The sequence below is a fragment of the Macaca fascicularis genome, chromosome 4 (assembly GCF_037993035.2).
Source record: "Macaca fascicularis isolate 582-1 chromosome 4, T2T-MFA8v1.1".
In the NCBI taxonomy this organism is placed as follows: domain Eukaryota; kingdom Metazoa; phylum Chordata; class Mammalia; order Primates; family Cercopithecidae; genus Macaca; species Macaca fascicularis.
In genome coordinates this window covers 38,026,298-38,049,085 of record NC_088378.1, presented here as the reverse complement: position 1 = coordinate 38,049,085, position 22,788 = coordinate 38,026,298, and the positions used below count along the sequence as shown (strand labels likewise).

The following is a 22,788-nucleotide window of genomic DNA, read 5'->3' as shown; positions in this document are numbered from 1 at the left end:
TTACACTAGTTGGTAGAGACAGAACTCAAAATATACTGAATCTACCTTGGAGCAGCCGAAGGGAGCTGAGATTTGCATGTGTATACAAAAGATGAATCCGCCAATTTTAAAATGCAATTTTTAATTGCTGTAGGTATGTAGGATTTTATTATTCATTCAAGAATAGTTTGTCTTTGAATCATGGTTTCATAGGGAGCATTTTCTCTGTACTATCTAGCCTTTGGGTTAAAAAAGTTCTGAGAGCTCTAAAAGGCCCTCCACCACTATGCAACAGTTGAAACAGCTATTTACTCAGTGTATGAGCAAAAACGAGTTATATAAGATTTTAAAATTGAGTAGAGTCAGAGCTCCTTCATTCAGTTTTTTTTCTCATGAACAGTTTTCCCCAGAAGGATGAGTTATTGAAAAAATTAATACAATGGAAGCCACTTAAAAGATACCAAGTTATGGTGATGAGAAAGGAAAAGTTGGAATTGGCTCCTTCCCAAGAGGCTATTTGACCAAATATCAAATGTGGATGATTTCTCATCCCTTCTTCCCTTCAAAAGTACTCAATCTCAGTTAACGTCACTGAATATGACATCCTCAAAATAATTCCCAGCTGAAACTGAGTCAAGTATATTACCATTAGAGTAAATCATAAATTCAAATGTTTTTTTCTGTATTATTTTGTTTTGTCTTTGCACATTGGCATCATTTTTCTTCCCATGTTATAGCACACTTACTTATTCTTTTGCTAAGTGACTATGCCTCAGTAATATACTAATCATTCTTTTTTAAAATTTAAGACAGAGTTTTGCTCTGTCACCCAGGCTGGAGTGCAGCCTCAGCTCACCGCAACCTCTGCCTCCGGGGTTCAAGCAGTTTTCATGCCTCAGCCACCCAAGAAGCTGAGATTACAGGCACTCACCACCACACATGGCTAATTTCTGTAAATATATTTTTTAGTAGAGACAGGGTTTCACCATGTTGCCCAGGCTGGTCTCAAACTCCTGGCTTCAAGCAATTCACCCGCCTCAGCGTCCCAAAGTGCTGGGATTATAGGCGTGAGGCACCGCTGCCCACCTAATTATTCTAAACTACTTAGTAGAAATAATAATAAGACTAAAATAATTTATTACATCATTCTAGTTTTAGGAGATTTCATTATTTTTGAACAATGATTTATTTCATACTGTTTTGCCAAAATTCCACGGAGAAAAATGCAATTCTTTGTTTGACTTTCAGGAATATATTTTTTAAGTAAAGCAAGTGTAATTTAATTTTAAACTGTTAAATTGTGATTGCCTTGGAAGTAGCTGTTTCTCAAACAACCCATGACTCAGGTCTGCCTGGCATCCCTGGGCTCTGGAGCTGTTAGCACTGTCCATTACTATTTTATACAAAATGTTTTGCTCCCACACACATCTCCACACTTCATGGAAGTCAGCGTTGGGAGTCATGTGTAATGCTAATTAAAAAGCCATGACAGCTCAGCTTCAGATGTGCAAAGTTTTTAAGAATAGGGGAAACGGAAGTTGTAATTAGGGTCAATTTGTGTGGTGAGAGCGCATCCTCACACTAATGAAATGTTTTATTTATATTGGGAAACTAAGCTGCAGAAACCTTCAGGCAAAATCACAGGAGGAATTTTTCATGCTGCAAGCCCAATTATGTAGGTACTGCCAATTTTGAAAGCAAAGGAATTCAAGAATTTATGAAAGACACAATTGTTATGCTGGAAATAAGGTATTATTTTATTTCTGTTGCTATCAGTAAAAGGCTGTTTCAAAGCTTTACCTCTGTATTATGAAGATTTTACCTTCTAGATTCAGATTAAAGGAGCTTTTGTTGAATGATTCTTGTGGGCCAAGTGGTTCTATTACTGTAATCCCTTCAGATCTTTACAACAACCCAATGAGGCACCCCAGTTCACAGATACGGAAACTGAGGCTAAGAACAACAGCCAACATTTACCAATCACTTATTACCAGGTACCAGGGACTCTTCTGTCTCATTCATTCTTATAACTCTACGGAGGAGGTAATATTATTATCTTTATCTTGTGAATGAGGACACAGAGAGACACAAATCTTAAGGGACTTGTCAAAGTCTAGCCGGTAACTAATTAGGCCTCTGATTCCACACTGTCCTTCACCTTTAAGTCCAGGTTCCTCCTGGAAAGAAGCAAAGGGACTTGTCCTGGGTAACACAGATATTAGAGGACAGCACAGTGATCTGAACCTCACTTTCCTAAATCCAGGGCAGGTTTGTTCTCTTGACCAATATTACCAGCCAGCACTGATGTTTCTACTTTCTGATCTGTGAATTTGGGTTCCAGTTACACTCATTTCAGGACTTGTTTGCATTCTATTTTAGTTAATTCCCTAATTTTTTATGTAACTTGTATTTTTCTATAAGATTATACGTTTCTGGATAAAATATGTATTTCATGCACCTGTCAGAGCTCTGAGCTGACTGACAGTGCTTGGAAAGTTCTGTGCGATTCATAATAGGCTGGAATCATGCCTTTTTCTCTGTATTTCAAGCCTACGCATGAGGGATCACATCTATGCGGCACAAGTACCAACTTCTAGTGCCATTAAATCCAGATGTAACCTAGGAAACATCTCAACACGATGCTGCCAGCAACCACGAAGGCTGATTGCAGTCGCCATCAGATGAAACTTGCCTGCCAGACAGTGCTGGCACATAGTACATGCTTAATTGTTGAAGGAGTCAATGAGTAAAGAAGCGATTGGTGAACTAAAGAGCGTTTTACTTCTGCAAATACATATTGAGTACCTACTACATGAGAGGTACAGTGCTGGATGCTTCAGGGTTAAAAAATGTATCTAAGACATTATTCTTTTTTTTGAGACAGAGTTTTACTCTTGTTGTCCAGGCTGGAGTGCAGTGGCGCTATCTCGGCTCGCTGCAACCTTCTCCTCCTGGGTTCAAGCGATTCTCCTGCCTCAGCTCCCGAGTAGCTGGGATTACAGATGCCTGCCACCACATCCTGCTAATTTTTGTATTTTTAGTAGAGATGGGGTTTTATCATGTCGGCCAGGCTGGTCTCAAACTCGTGACCTCAAGTGATCCACCCACCTCAGCCTCCCAAAGTGTTGGGATTACAGGTGTGAGCCACCATGCCCAGCCTATTATCCTTGTCTGTAGGTTTTACCAACTTATCAAAAAGATAAAAATCAAAATAACTGCGAGATAACCATTCAGCAAATACTGAGTGGGTAGTAGGAATCAGATATGATGCCAGGCCCTGGAGTCTGGTGATAAACGAAAGGCATCCTCACAGCGTGGATGCTTATTGCCAAATAGCGGAGAGAGATGAGGGATCAGGAATCCTTTGATGGAGGAGATGGCTTGATATTATAGATAATACTATGATAGCAAAGGGGGAAGTTCAGCCAGTCCCTGAAGACTCCCGGAAGACAGGATGGCTAAGTTGAGCCGAGCATGTAAAACTGAAGCCAGTAGTTTTACAGAGCATTCTAAGGAGGGAAAATAACTTGAACATGTTTGGAGAAGAGAGAATAGCACATTCAGGGAGCTACACATATTTCGGAATTCTGGGAGCACAGAGTTCAAAGCAGGAAAAGAGAATGACAAAGGAATCTGAAGCTGGCAGCAGGCACAGCTTCCTTAGCTTAAAAAGGATGTCACAAAACCTTTGTGAACTAAGTACCATGAAAGCAGGAATTCTTAGGAAGGAGACCATATTAATTTAGAGAAATCAAGAAAATTTCTTTTTTTTTTTTGAGATAGAGTCTCACTCTGTCACTGGGCTGGAATGCAGTGGCATGATCTCGGCTCACTGCAACGTCTGCCTCCTGGGTTCAAGCGATTCTTCTGCCTCAGCCTCCCAAGTAGCTAGGACTACAGGAACACACCACCATGCCTGGCTAATTTTTACATTTTTAGTAGAGACGGGGTTTCACCATGTTGGCCAGGATGGTCTTGATCTCTTGCCCTGGTGATCCCACCATCTCAGCCTCCCAAAGTGCTGGGATTACAGGTGTGAGCCACCACCCCCGGCCTGAGAAATCAAGAAAATTTCTAAAAGTGCTGGTAGTGGTGACGGAAGTAGGGAGTTTTAGAAATCCTCGTTTACATGTCTCCAAATTCTGTAGCTTTATGGGGTCACCATTCTTTTAATATTAAAATAAAAATAACCGCAGGTCCCATGTGGCTAAATCCACATGCCTCCTTCCTCCCCACCAGCCTCCCATCCAAACACACACAGTGCACTTCAGGAGTTTCGTGGTTCTGATCACCCTCTTGCACCAACTTCCTGCTTTTTCTGGGTCCTTGCCCTCCACTCCAGCAACTGGTCTTTTCTCTTATCCCTGCTCCAATCCATTCTTAGATGACAGCAGCCGTCTTTCCTTCACATTCTTGAATCCCATTCATATATACTCTTTGTAGATTTTTACTAAGCATTTGAAGAGGGCTGTAGTGCAATCGAATATTAGGTAGGCCCATTCTAAGCATTCTCTCGTCAAATCCACCATAAGGAGTTTCTTTTTTGGGGGGTGTGTGTGTTTGGTTTTTGTTTTGCTTTGTTTTGAGACAGAGTGTTGCTCTGTCACCCAGGCTGGGGTGCAGTGGCACAATCACAGCTCACTGCAGCCTTGACCTTTTAGGTTCAAGCGATTCTCCTGCCTCAGCCACCCAAGTAACTGGGATTACAAGTGCACGCCACCACACTCCGCTAACTTTTTGAATTTTTAATAGAGACAGGGTCTTACTATGTTGCTCAGGCTGGTCTCAGACACCTGGGCTGAAGCAATCCTCCCACCTCAGCCTCCCAAATGTGTGTGTAATCTGTTGGGGTTACAGGTGTGAGCCACTTAACCTGGCCAGGAGTTTCTTGTAAATCAACTTGTAAAAAATCCGCAGGTTTCTTATCATACTGAGCCCTTGGTGTCTCTCTTTCTCCCCATTCCCCACAACTTGTCAACTTGTCCTGACCTTCTATTTTATTTTTTTTCTATTTCTGGGCTCTCTCAGCCTTTCATTCTCTCTTTCTCTTTCTCTGTCTCACTCTCTCTTTCATCAAAATCCCCCCTTTGTATTTGATAGAGCACTTCAGACTTTTCTCCCTCCCTCTCTCTCTCTCCCATAGGCCATCTGTCCATTATCAACATGATAATGGTGAGCTTAACCCTTAATGTTCAGGTGGTCATTCAGGTATTAATTTTAGTAAATTGCTCTTCCTAAAAGGACCTTCATCCACAGGCTTCACAAATATAACTTATATTCTTCCCATTTCATTTCCCTAATTAAATAATTTATAAAGCACTATTGGTGATTCTCAACCATTATTGAGTGCAGGAACTCCTTTTAAAATATAAAAACAACTTCAAATCCTCCCAAAACAGTCTTCGCAGTTTTATATTTATCGATTAGAAAATATAGAGTGACAGAAAGTTGCTGTGTACTCACTAGCACATTGAATTTTTTTAAAAACAACTTTCCATCCCATTTATATACTTTTGAAATTGTGAAGTACAGATAAGTCTTTTTACTATTTTTTCAAGATTAAATAATGTTTAGTGGACTGGGGATCCTTTCGGAGATGTCAGTTTTCAAATGTCCATGGCTCACCAAGGCTCACACACATTGAGTATCCCCTTCCTGGAGTGTCAGGGGACTCTAGGAAAGACAGCTGCGGGTTTATTCTCCAGGTTCCCTCCCTCTTTACCATCTGTCATCGAAAATCTCCACAAAAATACAGACAGAAGTGCAAAATCACCACACCATTGAAAGCCCGAATATTTGTCAATGAATTAGGATTTAACAGTAAATAAAATGGGGAGCCTAATGTATAAGATTGGGGCGTAAAATGTTGGATTCCCATAGACTGCCACTGTGCCTCCTCATTTGACAGTGATGGAACTTTCACCAGGCAAGGAAGGGAAAGAGCTTCTCAGACCCTCAGAGCTGCTTTCTCTTAGGGTCAGAATTTCTTGCCTTAATACCTGATTGATTCTTCAATCCCATCCCCCCATCCTGTCATTATCACTTCCCTCTCTCTCTCTCTCTCTCTCTCTTATTTATTTATTATTATTATTTTTTGTTTGAGACAGCTTGCTTTGTTGCCCCAGCTGAAGGACAGAGGTACAATCATGGCCACAACCTTGAACTTCTGGCCACAAGCAATCCTCCCACCTTGCCTCCCAAAGCACTGGGATTACAGGTGTGAGCCACTGTGCCTGGTCATTTCTCTTTCTGTATCTCTTCAGGGACTCCCATTTCCATGATTTCGACAACTCTGGGCTGGATAGGCAAGACAGTGACTCATGGCACTTTGAAATATGAAACTAGTGTTAAGAAGGGATAAAGTCTGTCAGAGCCACTGGAACAATGCACTCCAGAAGTTTGTTTTGCACCCACTGTTTCTGACAAGTAAAGAACTGCAGGCTGCTTTAAATAATCCAGGAATGATCTCCCTCATTCATAATCGGGGGATCAAAAAGTGGAAGCAAAATAAATAAACAAATAAATAAATAAAAAGTTCCTTTCTCGGTTCAATGGAACCACACCAGAAAAATAACAGACAGACATCAGAAAGTTGGCTAGCAGCTGTACACATCAATTGCACCTCCAGTGCAAGAGACCTAAAAGGAGTTTCTAACTGAAACCAGGTGGCTAGAATAAGGTGTGTCACACACTGAATATACAACAGCCTTTCCAACTCCCCTCTGATTTTCTACTTTTCCTACATGGAAACTAACTAACTAAAAGATCAGATACACACTTGTCAGTCTCTCTCACAGCCAAGTTTGACCAGTCATCCAATGGTTCTGGTCAATGAGATATTAAGTAAGTCTTCCAGGGTGCTTCTTGAAAGTTTTCTTCCTGATAAAAGGAGAGAGGCACAGGAGGATAAACCCTTGTCCCAAGCCTCCTTCTATTGTCTCCTGCCCATGGATGTGGTTGTGAGGGAACATAATTCCCAGAGCTGCGGCAGCCACCTTACACATATGGTGGCAAACCAGGGGACAACAGACAACCCTTTGAGGAAACGGGAACAGAAGGATGAGTACAGTGTGAGTCCTTGGAGATACCAAACCCAACCTGGTCTTTTAGTTAATTAAACAATAAATGCCACTATGATGGAAGCTTCTGTTTTTCAGGGCTTGGGGTTCTTGCAGTCTGTGTTAGCCTGTTCTTACATTGCTATAAAGAAATACCTGAGGCCCGATGTGGTGGCTCACACCTGTAAGCCCAGCACTTTGGGAGGCTGAGGTGGGAGGATCACTTGAGCTCTGGAGTTCGAGACCAGCCTGGGCAACATGACGAAACCCCATCTCTATCAAAAATACAAAAAATTGGCCAGGTGTGATGGTGTGCTCCTGTAGTCCCAGCTACTTGGGAGGCTGAGGTGGGAGGATCACTTGAGCCTATGAGGTGGGGAGGTGGCAGTGAGCTGAGATTGTGCCACCGCACTCCAGCCTGGGTGAGAGAGTGAGATCCTGTCTCAAAAACAAAAACAAAACAACAACAACAAAAAAACCTGAGACTGGGTAATTTATTTTTTAAAAAGAGGCTTTACTGGCTTACCGCTCTGCAGGTAATTCAGGAAGCATAGCGGTATCTGCTTCTGGGGAGGCCTTGAGAAGCCTCCAATCATGGCAGAAGGCAAACGGGGAGCAGGTACATCACACGGTGAAAACAGGAATGAGAGAGGGAGTGTGGGGTGGGGGGAGAGAAGCCACACACTTTTAAACCACCAGATCTTACCTGAATTCAGAGTCAGAGCTCACTTATCACCAAGCAGATGGCCCAAGCCATTCATAAGGACCCCCATGACCCAAACACTTCCCACCAGGCCCCACCTCCAACATCCAGGATTAGAATTCGACATGAGATTTAGTGGGTATATACATTAAAACAATATCACAGTCTTGGAATGGGACATCAATTGCGATAAAAAAAAACAAACAAACTATGTCACAGTCAAAAATATCATAATTGATTTGGGGGCCAGGTGAAAAGAATGCAGCAAATCTAGTTATTGCCAAGTATGTTTCAAATACAGAGGAAAAGGGTGCATTCTAATATTTCTATTTATAGGAAACATAAATAAATTATGGAAAGCATCTGATTTCTGTTCTCAATATAATTTTTGAAAATAGACTCTGTGGCAAAAGATGTAAACCACGTCTGATGATAAGAATAAACTGAGGTGAAGATAGAGCTTGCTGAGAACTGAGATGCAAATAGATCCATGATGTGTAGAGTGGAAGGGAATGAAACTGCAACAGCAGAATCATCATCTGAAATCTGTGATGTGGAGGATGAATATGAGATGCTCTTCCGGATGCAGATAAAAAGGATGAGAAGACAAAGATGAAAGAGGAAATGAATATATTAAACTAACATATAAATAATTATGCCTAAACAAATAGAACAAAAATACTTGAGGAAATCTTTTCTGAATGGATAAAGAACTCAACAAGTAGCAGAAACATTTAGAAGAAAATGCACCAGACTTATCCTGGTGAAAGTTTTGAATTGAAGAAGGGAAGAAAGGAGGCCGGGTGCAGTAGCTCACGCCTGTAATCCCAGCACTTTGTGAGGCCAACGTGGGTGGATCTCCTGAGGTCAGGAGTTCAAGACCAGCCTGGTCAACATGGAGAAACCCTGTCTCTACTGAAAGTATGAAAATTAGCCAGGTGTGGTGATAGGTGCCTGTAATCCCAGCTACTCAAAAGGCTGAGGCAGGAGAATCGCTTGAACCCAGGGGCAGAGGTTGCAGTGAGCTGGGATCACGCCACTGTACTCCAGCCTGGGTGAAGGAGCAAGAATCTGTCAAGGAAAAGAAAAGAAAAGAAGAGAGGATAAAAGGAAGAGCAGAAAGAAGCCAGGCGCGGTGGCTCACGTCTGTAATCCCAGCACTTTGGGAGGCCGTGGCAGGTGGATCACTTGAGGCCAGGTGTTCAAGATCATCCTTGCCAACATGGAGAAGCCCCGTCTCTATGAAAAATACAAAAATAGGGGGCATGGTGGCCCACACCTGTAATCCCAGCTATTTGGGTGGCTGAGACAGGAAAATCGCTTGAACCTGGGAGGCAGAGGTTGTAGTGAGCCGAGATCACACCACTACACTCCAGCCTGGGCACCAGAGAGAGACTCCGTCTCAATAAAAAAAAAAAAGGAAAAAGCAGAAAGAAAAAGAATGAAAGTCATACACATACACATAATCAGGCAGAAAAAGTGAACCACAAGTCAAAGCACAGGGGAGTACTAACATGCAAATTTAAACACTGCCTCCTCTTAATACCTCCTCAGCCAATAGGAGTGGAAGAATATGAGAGTTTCAGGAAAGGATGTCTGTAAAATTGCCACTAAATCAAATCCGTGTTTGGAAAACTAACAAAGAAAGATAGCAACATTTCTATATTTTTTTCCATAGAAAATTCAAATAATAATAGATGTTAAGAGAGGCCAAAATTCCTGTTGGTCCGAGTTTCACTGTGTGCTGAGGAGAGGATCAGGGTGCAGGGGAGGGATGGGAGATAGTAGCTAGATAAGCCTTGTACCCAGTATCTGTCACTACAGGGGTGGCCACGCAGGGCCCAAGGCCAAGGAGCAGCATGTTGGACATTTGGTGGGCTGGAAACACCACACCAGCACTCACCCTGGGACGTGCCCTCTGGGAGGTTATAGGAGGTGAGCTTTCTGCTAAGCTCCTGCATCTCCTTCCAGGGGCATCCTGTAACCTCTACTGAGCACTGGCCCCCATGATACAGACATTCCTGCTCCCAACATGCTCCCAGTCTAAGGCAGGATACAAACCTAATGAAATATAATCCAGGGTGCTGTAAGACCTTGGACGTAAAGGCAAGAGAGAGAAGGGAGATTAAAGCTAACCTGGCCAGGTGCAGTGGCTCACACCTGTAATCCCAACACTTTGGGATGCCGAGGCAGGCAGGCAGATCACGAGGTCAGGAGATTGAGAACATCCTGGCCAACATGGTGAAATCCCATCTCTACTAAAAATACAAAAATTACCCAGGTGTGGTGGCACACGCCTATAGTCCCAGCTACTCTGGAGGCTGAGGCAGGAGAATCGCTTGAACCTGGGAGGCGGAGGTTGCAGTGAGCTGAGATCGTGCCACTGCACTCCGGCCTGGTGACAGAGCCAGACTCCGCCTAAAAAAAAAAAAAAAAAAAAGCTAACCCAAGAGGGTAAGCCTATGGAGGAGGGAATATTTGAGCTGGCCCTTTAAAAATGAATCAGGGGCGGCCCAGGCAGGAGAATCAGTTGAACTTGGGAGGCAGAGGTTGCAGTGAGCAGAGATCACACCACTGCACTCCAGCCTGGGTAACAGAGTGAGACTCCTCAAACAAACAAACAAAAAAAATTGAATCGGGTTTCCTTGGGCTGTGAAGGAAGGCGAAGGACCCTGTGGTGAGGGGAATAGCATGAGTCTCAGCACAAAGCTGGGAAAGAGCACAGAAGATTCTGGAAACAGCTAGTGGTGCAGATGGGCTGGAGTGGTGGTACCTGGAGAATGTTGTGAAACCTGAAGACCTGGTCCACTGAAACAGAGCTGCTAAACACTCTGTCTGAACAACTGGAGAACAATTCCATGCATAGGGCTGAAGTTTAATAAAATATAAATATAGTTGTGACAATAAAACACTTTATGGTCCTTGAAATGGTGCTATATCAGCTAGCTAAACATAGTGCTAAAACCTTCATAGAAATGCTAACGGATTGCTATTCAATTGCTAAATATTTATGTGAAGATAAAGTTCTAGATGCTAACCATTATATAACACTACAGATTAACCACAGTCTGTTGATACAACTGTGGGGAGTAGAGGTGTAAGGATCAGTATCCTAGAGTGTTGTTTTCATTCATTCATTCACTCGGCAAACATTGAGTGTTCACTTTGTGCCAGAAGGCTGGGGTGAAAGGACAGGTCTCAGCAAGGCAGGGTTCTTGCCTTCAAGGAACTTCCAGTCTAATAGTGAAGACAAGCAGGTCAATCAAAGAGTGCCTTAAAATGAGATGGACTCTAAACACACATTCTGTGCACAGTGGGTGCACATAGGCTGGGGGCAAAGTAACGCTGAGGACTGAGGAGCGGGCTTCAGAGGTGAGATGAGGTGCTAGTAGAGATGACTATTGGAAGATGAGTTGGGATCAAAGGCATTCAGGGAGAAAGAGCAGAGGAAGGGCAAGCCGTAGACGCAAGGCCATTTTTGGACAACTGCAAGTTTTTCTTGAACAAAATATGAAGTGGGGGTGGGGGAGTCTTTTAAATTTGTATTCACAGTTGGTCAAGCTACATAATTACCTGGCTGCCTGCCAAAGAAAGAAAAAGAAAACACCTGTGTATGCATGCTTTTCAGCTGGCTGTAGGATTTAGTCAGCTGGCAAGTGTTTATTGCGTGCCCATTATGTCCATATGCAAAAAAAGGCATATGGGGAAGAAAGAGACGAAGGAAGCAGGCAGAAATTCAAATATTGTGAAAAATGGATTGTTTTGTGTTGAGTGCCAGCTACAGTTGTGGTTTCATCTGACTCACTGTGACCAGCAGACAATGCAGCTATTGTGGTGGTGGCTGGCGCTGCAGTCTCGTGGCGCCCTTGGTGCTCTTGCGCTGCAGGTCTCAGCACCTGTTTGCATAAAGCTGTTGATTGAATCACAGCTTTGATAGGAATGGTTTTACTTTATCAGCTTAATAAAGAATTGTCATTGCATCAAAAGGCAAATTGGAGATCTTCCTCCTACTGCTGCTGCTGTACTTCTAGCAAAGCAGTGTGGAGACAGAAAGGTGTGATGCTGTTCCTCGTTCATCAAGGGTCACAGCTAACACTCCTATCACAGCAGACAGAGTGACAAGAGAAAAGCATAACAAATTTAGTTAATCAAAGTTTGATGTGACATGGGAGGCTTTCAAAATGAAGATCTAAAGACTCAGGGAAAAATGTCTGATTTTATGCTTAAGTTTGATGAAGAAAGGATGGGCGTGTAGAAATGTGATTGAATAAAAGGATATGAGTTAATAGTAATAAACTGACAGAGGAACCCAGCAAGGCCTGCCCAGATTATTTTGGGCCTCACTGTGTGGCGTTTCTTCCTCCTGGGCAGAGGGCAGGACTCCCATGAAATAAGGTTTTCAAGGGAAAAGGGAGAGAGTGACCTTTCTAGGTTTTACGATTTGCTTTGGGGCAGAGTGGTTCTGGTTTCTGTGACCCACCTTGGGGAAAGAAATTCTGCTTTCCATGACTTGCTTCAGGGGAAAATGGACGAGGGTCAGAAAGACCTTGTTTCTGGCTGAAATCCTACAGCTAGCTGAAAAGCATGCACACACAGGGTTGTTTTTTTGTTTTTTTTGGCAGGCATCCAGAGGCCTTTCCTACGTTCCTATGTCTAGTTCAAAGTACTCAGCACACCAATGTGCCATACTTTGGGGTATCTTGTTCTGAGCCCCAACAGTAGGAAGAAGACAGGATAGGCATAACCAAACCACCTGTGGGTACCACTTACAAGTCCCCAGGTAGTTTCCACTTCTGTGATGTCCACAGAAAGCCAAGAATTCCCCATGGCACTCTTTGGGAGACCTGGGATGTAAAGGAAGGGCCCCTGTGAAGCAAAGCCATGAGCAAAATGGCCGGGAACGCTCTACTTCATCATTATTAAGGGCAGACTGGCCTCAGAGCTGGGTATTTTTTGGAAAAGCATTAATTCTGAATCCTCATCTTCCTCTGTCCTTCAGCACTGGCAACTTCTCAGTCCATGCGGCTGCCCAAACTCTCACCTCTGTGTGTAGACAAACACAAATGCCACCTTCCTGCCAGTGCTTCAACCTACATTCTGATCTCTCGCTTCCTGCTCACTGCCAGATTTCTTAGAAAAAGGTGTCTCTACTTTCCAGCATCCATAGGATAGCATCTTGTTCTTCTCGTCATCGCTAATCAACACACAGGAAAAACCCACTCCTTATGCCTCTCTTCATTGTTATTCCGTGGTAAAATAGCACCAGGAAAACTTCCTATGGTGGAAGTCTTGAGGTATCAAAGCCACAATCTCAGAAGCACTAAGGACTAGCCTTATACGGTGAATTAGAATTCAAAATCCCGGATGGGCAGGCTGAGGATCAAACAGCAGTCCTAAGTATCAGTAGGAGGGGAACGGGGAAAGCTAGTTTGGGGCAGTATCCCTTAAAGCATACAATAGGGAAGATATTAAAATTCAGAAGACTGAGACCATAGCTAAATTCTGTAGCGTATAACTCCATGTTGGTAAGCCCTCCACGTGGGACTAGGGTTCTAGAATGATCTTGTGCAAAGTTTTAACCTCTTAAAGGCAAATTGCCCAGAGATAGGAAGGTAGAATAGAAAGATGGATAGCAAGCAACAGATATATGTCATCATATAGAAAATTGAAAAAGGTTTTTATGATTCATATAAAAATAATTCTTTAATGTCGCTGCAGAATTATACTCCATGGGTTTCAAGGGGAACGTTGACAAACTGGGATGGCTTCCAGACCCTTTGCACATATTCCCATTTGTCAGTGTGCTATGAGTCCTGGCCCGAGAAACCAGGCAAATGATCTAAGTCCAGAAAGCAGCAGCAGGGATTGGTTGCCTCTTCTGTCAGGAGCTCTTTTCTCCAGACAGAGAAGCCAGCACTTAGCAAACCACTTCAGACTCTCTAAGGTAGGATAATGGAGCACAAAAGGAAGGGACTCTTGCATCTCAAGGCATCTTTCTCATTGTAGGGACACAGTATTTTCCATCTAATGAAAGAAGAAAATAAGAAAGGAAAAGGAGAAGTGCAGGGTGGCAAGGACAATCTTCTGCTATTAAAGCAGTTACAGCATTGATTTCCCTGTGTCCTTAACTCCACAGCCCCAGGTGCCCTCTGTCACACTACACGCCCTTCCCAGGTCCCTCACTCAGTCTGGCCTCCCAAGTGGTCCATTCTCCAAATTCACTTATTTCTCCAATCAGAATGTCAGAGACCAATCATCAATTGCCAAAACACACACACTAATCAACACAGCAAACATAGATAAAATGAACAATGACAAGTGGAGATAAGAATAATACAATATTCTTATCCAAATGTGGAGATTTGACCTAATTCTCCTTGTGGTAGAGGCATTCGTTGTTGAGGATTTTAAGATCACATGGGAAAAAGAATATGGAAACCGTGGACATGAGTGAACCTATAAGAGAGTACTTTAAAGTCATTTTGCATGCCAAAAAAGTCACATAAAATTAGTAAATAATAGGTAATAAAGGTATCACCAGAATGTTAAGTTTTTTGGCCCCATTATACTTGGAACACAATGAAAAGTCATAACTGTGACCCACAAGGCCTTACTTGAAGTGCCCCGTCTGTACTTGTCCAAATTCACTTTAAGCCCTTTCTGTCCTACCTCTCCAGGCTCATGATGTGCCCCACATGTTATATGCTGGCCATCTGACAGTTCCTACAACATAATGAGAACTTTCCTGTCCTAAGGGCTTGGAAATTGCTTTCTCCTGGGCCTTAAATACTCTTCCCTCTGCTACTTTTTTGTTTTGTTTTGTTTCTATTTTGACAAGTTGCAAACATATAACAAACATCTGTGTTTCTTTTTTTTTTTTTTTTTTTTGAGACGGAGTCTCGCTCTGTTGCCCAAGCTGGAGTGCAGTGGCCGGATCTCAGCTCACTGCAAGCTCCGCCGCCCAAGTTTACACCATTCTCCTGCCTCAGCCTCCCGAGTAGCTGGGACTACAGGCGCCTGCCACCTCGCCCGGCTAGTTTTTTGTATTTTTTAGTAGAGACGGGGTTTCACCGTGTTAGCCAGGATGGTCTTGATCTCCTGACCTCGTGATCCGCCCGTCTCGGCCTCCCAAAGTGCTGGGATTACAGGCTTGAGCCACCACGCCCAGCCAAACATCTGTGTTTCTACCACCAAAAATTTATATATATATATATATATATATATCAGTGAAACAGAACAAATGTGGTATCAGAGCCATAATCTCAGAAGCACTAAGGACCAGCCTTATACAGTGAATTAGAATTCAAAACCCCAAATGGAAAGGCTGAGGATCAAACACTAGTCCTAAGTATCATAGTAAGGGAAGTGGAAAAGCTAGTTTGGGGCAGTATCCCTTAAAGCATATAATAGGGAAAATATTAAAATTCAGACAACTGAGACCATAGCTAAATTCTGTAGCATATAACTCCATGTTGGTATATATGCTATATATATAGCAGTGAAACAGACCAAATATGTATATGTGTGTATATATATATATGTGTGTGTGTGTGTGTGTGTGTGTGTGTGTGTATTTCTCCCTGTACCCAGGTAAATGCCTGCCATGTAACGGTGCCAAATATTTTGTTTTCTGATTAGCTAAATTGCTGATTTAACTTCAATTTACTAGATTTTGTTCAAAATGCTCATAAATTTGCTTTATTTCTTGTGGATTATCGCACCTTTATTTGCTCCTCCATCTAAATATTCAGTGCTTTTATTCCCCTTATTTTTGGGGCTGCCAAATTCCTATTTCCTATCAGGATCCTACAGATGGAAAATACCTTGAGTATTTGTGATAGAGTTTTAGATCACCTCACCTTTATTTGACCTGCTTATTTCACTAGAGCTGAATACCTTTTTTTTTTTATTATTATACTTTAAGTTCTAGGGTACATGTGCACAACGTGCATGTTTGTTACATATGTATACATGTGCCCTGTTGGCGTGCTGCACCCACCAACTTGTCATCTACATTAGGGATATCTCCTAATACTACCCCTCCCTCCTCCCCGCTCCCCACAATAGGCCCCGGTGTGTGATGTTCCCCCTCCTGCGTCCAAGTGATCTCATTGTTCAATTCCCACCTATGAGTGAGAACATGCAGTGTTTGGTTTACTGTTCTCCCCCAACGCCAAAAAGGCAGCCTTAGCTCAGCCTATGAAAACTGTGTGCCGAAGCACATTTCTAACATTTGAGTTACACCTCAGTTCTGATTCTCCTCCATCTCTTTTGCTGGCGCTACTTTTCTAAATATTGGCGTTGCCTAGGTCCCAGTCTTGATCCTGCTTCTCCTTTTCTCCTATTCTATCTTCCTAAGTGATCTCACCCATTCCTGTGGCTTTAAATACCAAATGAGTGCCGCTGGTTTCCAAATACATATGTCCAGGCTTGACCTATCTTTAAGCTCCAAATCTGTATACCCAATCCCCTACTTAACATTTTTATCTGAATGTCTTACAGGTAAAATAAATAAACCATTTTACTAAGTCCAAAATGAAATTTTTTTATTTTTGCCCCTCCTCTTATCACCACTCACAACCAGGTCTATTCCTAATCTTCCCTGTGTCGGTACGTTGCGCTACACAGTATATAGCACAATGCCCTCTACATCTTTCAATGGGTGTTGGCCCCATATAGTACTGTATTGAGTATATAGAATATTGTAAATCACCCACCCAACTGCTCAAGCCACAGAGCCATCCTGGGTTCTGACCCACTTCTTACCCTCCATCTCCAATTCTTGAACAAGTGTAATGGTTTTTTTTTTGTTTTTTGTTTTTTTCGTGAGATGGAGTCTTGCTCTGTTGCCCAGGCTAAGTGCAGTGGCACGATCTCAGCTCACTGCAGCCTCGGCCTCCTGGGATCAAGTGATTCTTCTGCCTCAGCCTCCCAAGTAGCTGGGACTACAGGCATGCACCATCATGCCCAGCTAATTTTTGTACTTTTAGTAGAGACGGGGTTTTGCCATGTTGGCTGGTCTTGTCTTGAACACCTGACCTCAGGTGATCCACCCACCTCAGCCTCCCAAAGAGCTGGGATTATAGGCGTGAGCCACCACACCCGGCCTTGAACAAGTGTAGTGGTTTTTAGCTCCAAAATAAGTCTTGGAATCTGCCTACTTATCTCCAGTTCCACTCTTAACACCCGAGTCTAAGCTACCATTATCTCTTGTCCAAACCAAGGCAACAAACTCCTCCCTGCTGCCAGTCTTGCCAGTCTTGCCTTTTGAAGAACTAATCTCTACATTGCAGGGAAGGTGGTCTTTATAAATAAGAAACCGATAGCATCAATGCCCTCTACACCTCTCAATGGATGTTGGCCCCATTATACTTGAAACACAATGAAAAGTCATCACTGGGACTGACAAGGCCCTACTTAAAGTGCCGCCTCTGTACTTATCCAAATTCATTTTAACCCCTTTCCGTCCTACCTCTCCAAGCTCGCGATGTGGCCCACATGTCATATGCTGGCCATCTGACAGTTCCTACAACATAATGAGAACTTTCCTGTCCTAAGGCCTTGGAAATTGCTTTCTCCTGGGCCTGAAATACTCTTCCCTCTGCTACTTTTTTGTTGTTTTGTTTCTATTTTGAGAAGTTGCAAACATATAACAAACATCTGTGTTCCTACCACCAAAAATCAATAGTTACTAACTTTTTGACATTTTTCCTTGGATTTGAACATTAACAAAAAAACAATATAAAGGTAAAGTCTCCTTGTTCTGCCTGTGTTCCATCCCCCTTTCTCCTTACTCAGAATGAGTAAGGGATATTGTTGGTTCCTTACACTACATACATTTCTTCCTTCCTTCTGTTTAGCAAAACCTTGATTTTGTTAAGGCATTCACACACTGCCCACTCCCACCTCCACCCTCTGCCCCAACACCCTCCTGTGTTCAGCAGAGCCATTTGCAGCACGATTGTGGCCCAGGGGATAAGAGGGCAAGTTTCCTGGAGGCTGTGTTTCATTTTGACCCAGGCTATCCAGCAGGGAGCCTGTAGCACTTTTAGAGGCTCCTATTCTCTCTCTCCTGCCCTCAAAGATTTGCCTTTAGAGAACGGGGATGGGACCAGAAGAGTCAGGCCCTTTGAATTTCTGATCCACTGCCAAGGCATGAACAAAATGATATTCTTGTTTGTTCGGTCTTCACCGTGTGTCAACTTCTTATCTCAACATCGCTGTCTGATCTAAACCAAAAACATCAACATCATAAATAGAAGGCAACTGGACTTCCTACATGTCTCCATGCCTCTCCTCCCAAAAAAGAAAGAAAAATGATTTCTCCTTCTATATCAAATCATTTTTTGGTTAGTGTATTATTTTATCACAATTGTGTGCGTGTTTAAACTCAGTGCTGTGAAAGACTTCTACAAGGTTAAATCTCCTCCCCAACACAAAATGTTTAAAATCTCAACTGAGAACTGACCTCCCTGTCTCTTCTCTCTGCTTGTAGGTTGCGGCATGTTTACCTTCCTGTCATCTGTCACTGCCGCTGTCAGTGGCCTCCTGGTGGGTTATGAACTTGGGATCATCTCTGGGGCTCTTCTTCAGATCAAAACCTTATTAACCCTGAGCTGCCATGAGCAGGAAATGGTTGTGAGCTCCCTCCTCATTGGAGCCCTCCTCGCCTCACTCACCGGAGGGGTCCTGATAGACAGGTATGGAAGAAGGACCGCAATCATCTTGTCATCCTGCCTGCTTGGACTCGGAAGCTTAGTCTTGATCCTCAGTTTATCCTACACGGTTCTTATAGTGGGACGCATTGCCATAGGGGTCTCCATCTCCCTCTCCTCCATTGCCACTTGTGTTTACATCGCAGAGATTGCTCCTCAACACAGAAGAGGCCTTCTTGTGTCACTGAATGAGCTGATGATTGTCATCGGCATTCTTTCTGCTTATATTTCAAATTACGCATTTGCCAATGTTTTCCATGGCTGGAAGTACATGTTTGGTCTTGTGATTCCCTTGGGAATTTTGCAAGCAATTGCAATGTATTTTCTTCCTCCAAGCCCTCGGTTTCTGGTGATGAAAGGACAAGAGGGAGCTGCTAGCAAGGTTCTTGGAAGGTTAAGAGCACTCTCAGATACAACTGAGGAACTCACTGTGATCAAATCATCCTTGAAAGATGAATATCAGTATAGTTTTTGGGATCTGTTTCGTTCAAAAGACAACATGCGGACCCGAATAATGATAGGACTAACACTGGTATTTTTTGTACAAATCACTGGCCAGCCAAACATATTGTTCTATGCATCAACTGTTTTGAAGTCAGTTGGATTTCAAAGCAATGAGGCAGCAAGCCTCGCCTCCACTGGGGTTGGAGTCGTCAAAGTCATTAGCACCATCCCCGCCACTCTTCTTGTAGACCATGTCGGCAGCAAAACATTCCTCTGCATTGGCTCCTCTGTGATGGCAGCTTCGTTGGTGACCATGGGCATCGTAAATCTCAACATCCACATGAACTTCACCAATATCTGCAGAAGCCACAATTCTATCAACCAGTCCTTGGATGAGTCTGTGATTTATGGACCAGGAAACCTGTCAGCCAGCAACAATACTCTCAGAGACCACTTTAAAGGAATTGCTTCCCATAGCAGAAGCTCACTCATGCCCCTGAGAAATGATGTGGATAAGAGAGGGGAGACGACCTCAGCATCCTTGCTAAATGCTGTATTAAGCCACACTGAATACCAGATAGTCACAGACCCTGGGGACGTCCCAGCTTTTTTGAAATGGCTGTCCTTAGCCAGCTTGCTTGTTTATGTTGCTGCTTTTTCAATTGGTCTAGGACCAAGTAAGTACTTTATTCTTTATTCCTTCCCTCTCTCCCCCGTGAATATTAATGTATTGCTTTTGACCAGTCAGAGCATCCTACTGCTATAGCACCTCATGCATATAAGTGCTAGAAGGAAGACAAGGATAACATTGGTTATCTGATGTTCCTTCTAATGCAGATGGTATGCTTGGCTTATATCTGCTTCTGAAAAGTACAGGGCTAGTATTCAACTGAAAGATAAGTTTCCCATTATCTGTCACATGAGGATACTTTAATTCCCATTAATTGAGGATGAACCAGACCTGGAAACATATTTATTGCCCAAGGGAATTACATTGCTTTATGAAAGCAAAATTTGCTTTCGTAAAATGGTGTAACGTTTTCCTCCATATCATCTCTGAGTTTCTTCCTATGTAGAAGAAAAAAATCAAGTGTTTAGATTTTCTTAAAGACACAATAGTAGGTGCATTCCAGTGATAGTAAAGAAGGAGGACATTATGAGTTGAGAAGGAGAATGCATTATTATTATTATTATTATTATTGAGTACATCTTATTCAGTAGAGTAGCCCCCCGTGGCACTTTACTCTTGTCCATTAAACAGAAGCATGAAAGTCTAGTTGCTATCATTCAACATAATACAAACAATTTACAAGGACATAGCTATGAGGTTGTTTTATTTTATGTAACTAGTCTGCTCTAATGACAAAGTATAATCACCTCTCTTGGGCAAACTTTTTACAGATGGATTTACTAGAATAGGCTGTTTGTTGCAGTTATCTTGTCTATTCACCTTACATCTAAAGCCTGAATGTCTCTGTAGGGAGGCTGTGAAGGGTCTTTTGTATACCTCACTAGAAAAAAAAGGAAGACTTAAAAGCTTAAAGGTAGCCTCTATCACCCTACCTCCTACCCCATTCCTCTCTCTCTTTATTCCTCTCCTTCCTTTCTCTTTCTTTCTAAGTCCCTCCCTCTCTATCACAAAGTTGGTTTTGAAACTTGTTGACAAGGATCAAGGAGGCAAACAAATTGACTCAAATAATGGGAAGCATTGGAGGCTTAGGCCAATAAGAAGACATAGGCTGTGCTGAAGAAGGAATTTCGTGGGGAGATGTAGGGCTCTGGTTCCAGGTACTGGACAGGGTTTCTGGAAAGAAAGCCATGTAAGGGGCTTGCTCTAGTCATCCACTGCTAACTCATTAACTATTCATTCAAGCAATATGTATTGAGTGACAAATTTTTTTTCTTCATAACCAAGAACTATGCTAAATATTGGGGAAAGGGTAATGAACAAGACAGACACTATCCCTATCTTCAGGGAGATTGTAGGTGAATGGACTGAGTTATACTCTCTGTATCTGCCTCTTTCTGGTCATCAACCAGCAGGTTTGGCCTGCTTAATCTCAATTAATAACTAGACTTGCACATGGCTGATATGGCCTCTCCTGCTCTAACTCTACCTCCTCATTTTTCAGCTTCTAATCCCACTTTTAAGTGCACTCAGTCTCTAGATATTGATTTGTTCAAATTCCAAAGAGAGAGAGAAGGGTTGGGTGAGATCTGATTGACGCTACTCTTTGCTGTGCCAAGTCAGAGATGGAAGTTCAGGCCTAAAGAGCTGTGGCAAGATTGGATCATGGTCCAAGACATGGAAGACCAAGACATGGCCCTTCCTCTGCACTGTGAGTAGACATATTTCCCCCATAAGACTGCTTGGGCAGATAGAGTAAACATTACAATACCACCAGCCTCTGATGCCTCAGACTTGCTTCTGAACCTTAAATCTGCTTTTTAAGAGCTAACAATGATAATTACCATTAATGAACAGTTTCCTGGAAACAGATTTCTACCATTATTTTGGGATTCAATTATCTTGAGTGTGTACCTATGAGATACTTATATGGCTATTATGAGACTTTAAGCTAATGAAATTTGAGCTAACATCTTATCTATTTACATTTTTATTTTAAGAAACTCTTCAAAGCAGAAGGACAAGATATAGGTGCAGTCTTGTACCAGGGAGCAACTCAGATTTGGGTATGAAACTTCTCTATGTTAACAAGTACAATAAGCTTTGCTCATTTGATAAACTTCAGGTGGTAGTTATTGTTCCATTGGTTTCTTCTGCAAGCATCTCTTGTTCTTCTTGTATATTCATCATAAAACTAAAAATATTTCCTTTTTACATCAATTTTCTTGGTCCAATTTTTTGAAATGTCAAGATTAGCTAAGAGTCTAAGAAAAAGCCACAGAAAAAGAAAGGGATACCCTCTTCTTTCTAATTCAGAAAACCTCTCGGGTTGAAAGAGTATATGTCATGGCACATATCATAATATGAGAGACATTCATCTTAGGCCTCCTGAACCAACCTACTCATGGTTAGAGTCCTTTCAATCTCATGCTACCCATCTTTCTTTAGTTTTGGGGTAATTTTGAAAAATGCAGCAACTCTTCCAGTCTCTAACACATCATTTGATACCTTATTGTATTAGAGCAAGAGTTCTCCTTTTCAGAAAACCAAATTTTATTTTTAAAAAAATTACTGGAGGCAGGGCATGGTGGCTCATGCCTGTAATCCCAACACTTTGGGAGGCTGAGGCTGGTGGATTACTTGAAGTCAGGAGTTCAAGACCAGCCTGGCCAACATGGTGAAACCCCGTCTCTACTAAAAATACCAAAAATAGCTAGCATTGTGGCGCACAATTGTAATCCCCGCTACCCAGGAGGTTGAGGCAGGAGAATCTCTTGAATCCGGGAGGCAGAGGTTGCAGTGAGCATTGCATTCCAGCCTAGGTGACAGAGTGAGACCCTGTCTCCAAAAAAAGAAAACAAAACAAAACAAAAAAAATTCTGGCAACTGTTTGTCTTTCAATAACATTCTATGCTAATTCTTTTAAAATACAGTTTAAGCTTTAGATTCCACTAATATTTATCGACATCTAGTATGTCAAATACTGTGCTAGGCAGTTTTTACATACTTTGGAGTACTTCATTTTACCTTCAAAACAAGCCTGAGAAGAAAGGATATTCACTGCATTTCACAAATGAAGATACTGAGTCTCAGAGAAATTAAGTGACTTGCTGAAATAAATGAAAATATGTTTTATCTTCTGAAATTCAACATTAATCTGAAGTCTAAGACAGATATAGGCAGTCCTGTGTTGGTCTTAAGAGTAAATGTTAGTTTTAGTTCAGTCTTCTTCTTGAAAGTCCACTAGAAGGAAGAATGAAT

At 42.4% G+C, this 22,788-nt stretch overlaps 1 protein-coding gene across 2 annotated transcripts in view; it reads left to right on the top strand.

Annotated features, from left to right (window-relative positions):
* The window catches only part of SLC2A12 (solute carrier family 2 member 12), a 63,300-nt gene that overhangs the window by 5,026 nt on the left and 35,486 nt on the right, over nt 1-22,788 (top strand). Inside the window, exons 2-3 of one of the 2 annotated variants that reach the window (XR_012433452.1) lie at nt 18,236-21,238; nt 21,528-21,593. Coding sequence is in view for 1 of the 2 variants with exons in the window: in XM_045391505.3 (XP_045247440.2) it covers nt 18,236-19,576 (1,341 nt within the window). In the remaining variant the exon portion in view is untranslated. The remainder of the gene's footprint in view (nt 1-18,235; nt 21,239-21,527; nt 21,594-22,788) is intronic. The other variant, XM_045391505.3, reaches the window with a different exon arrangement.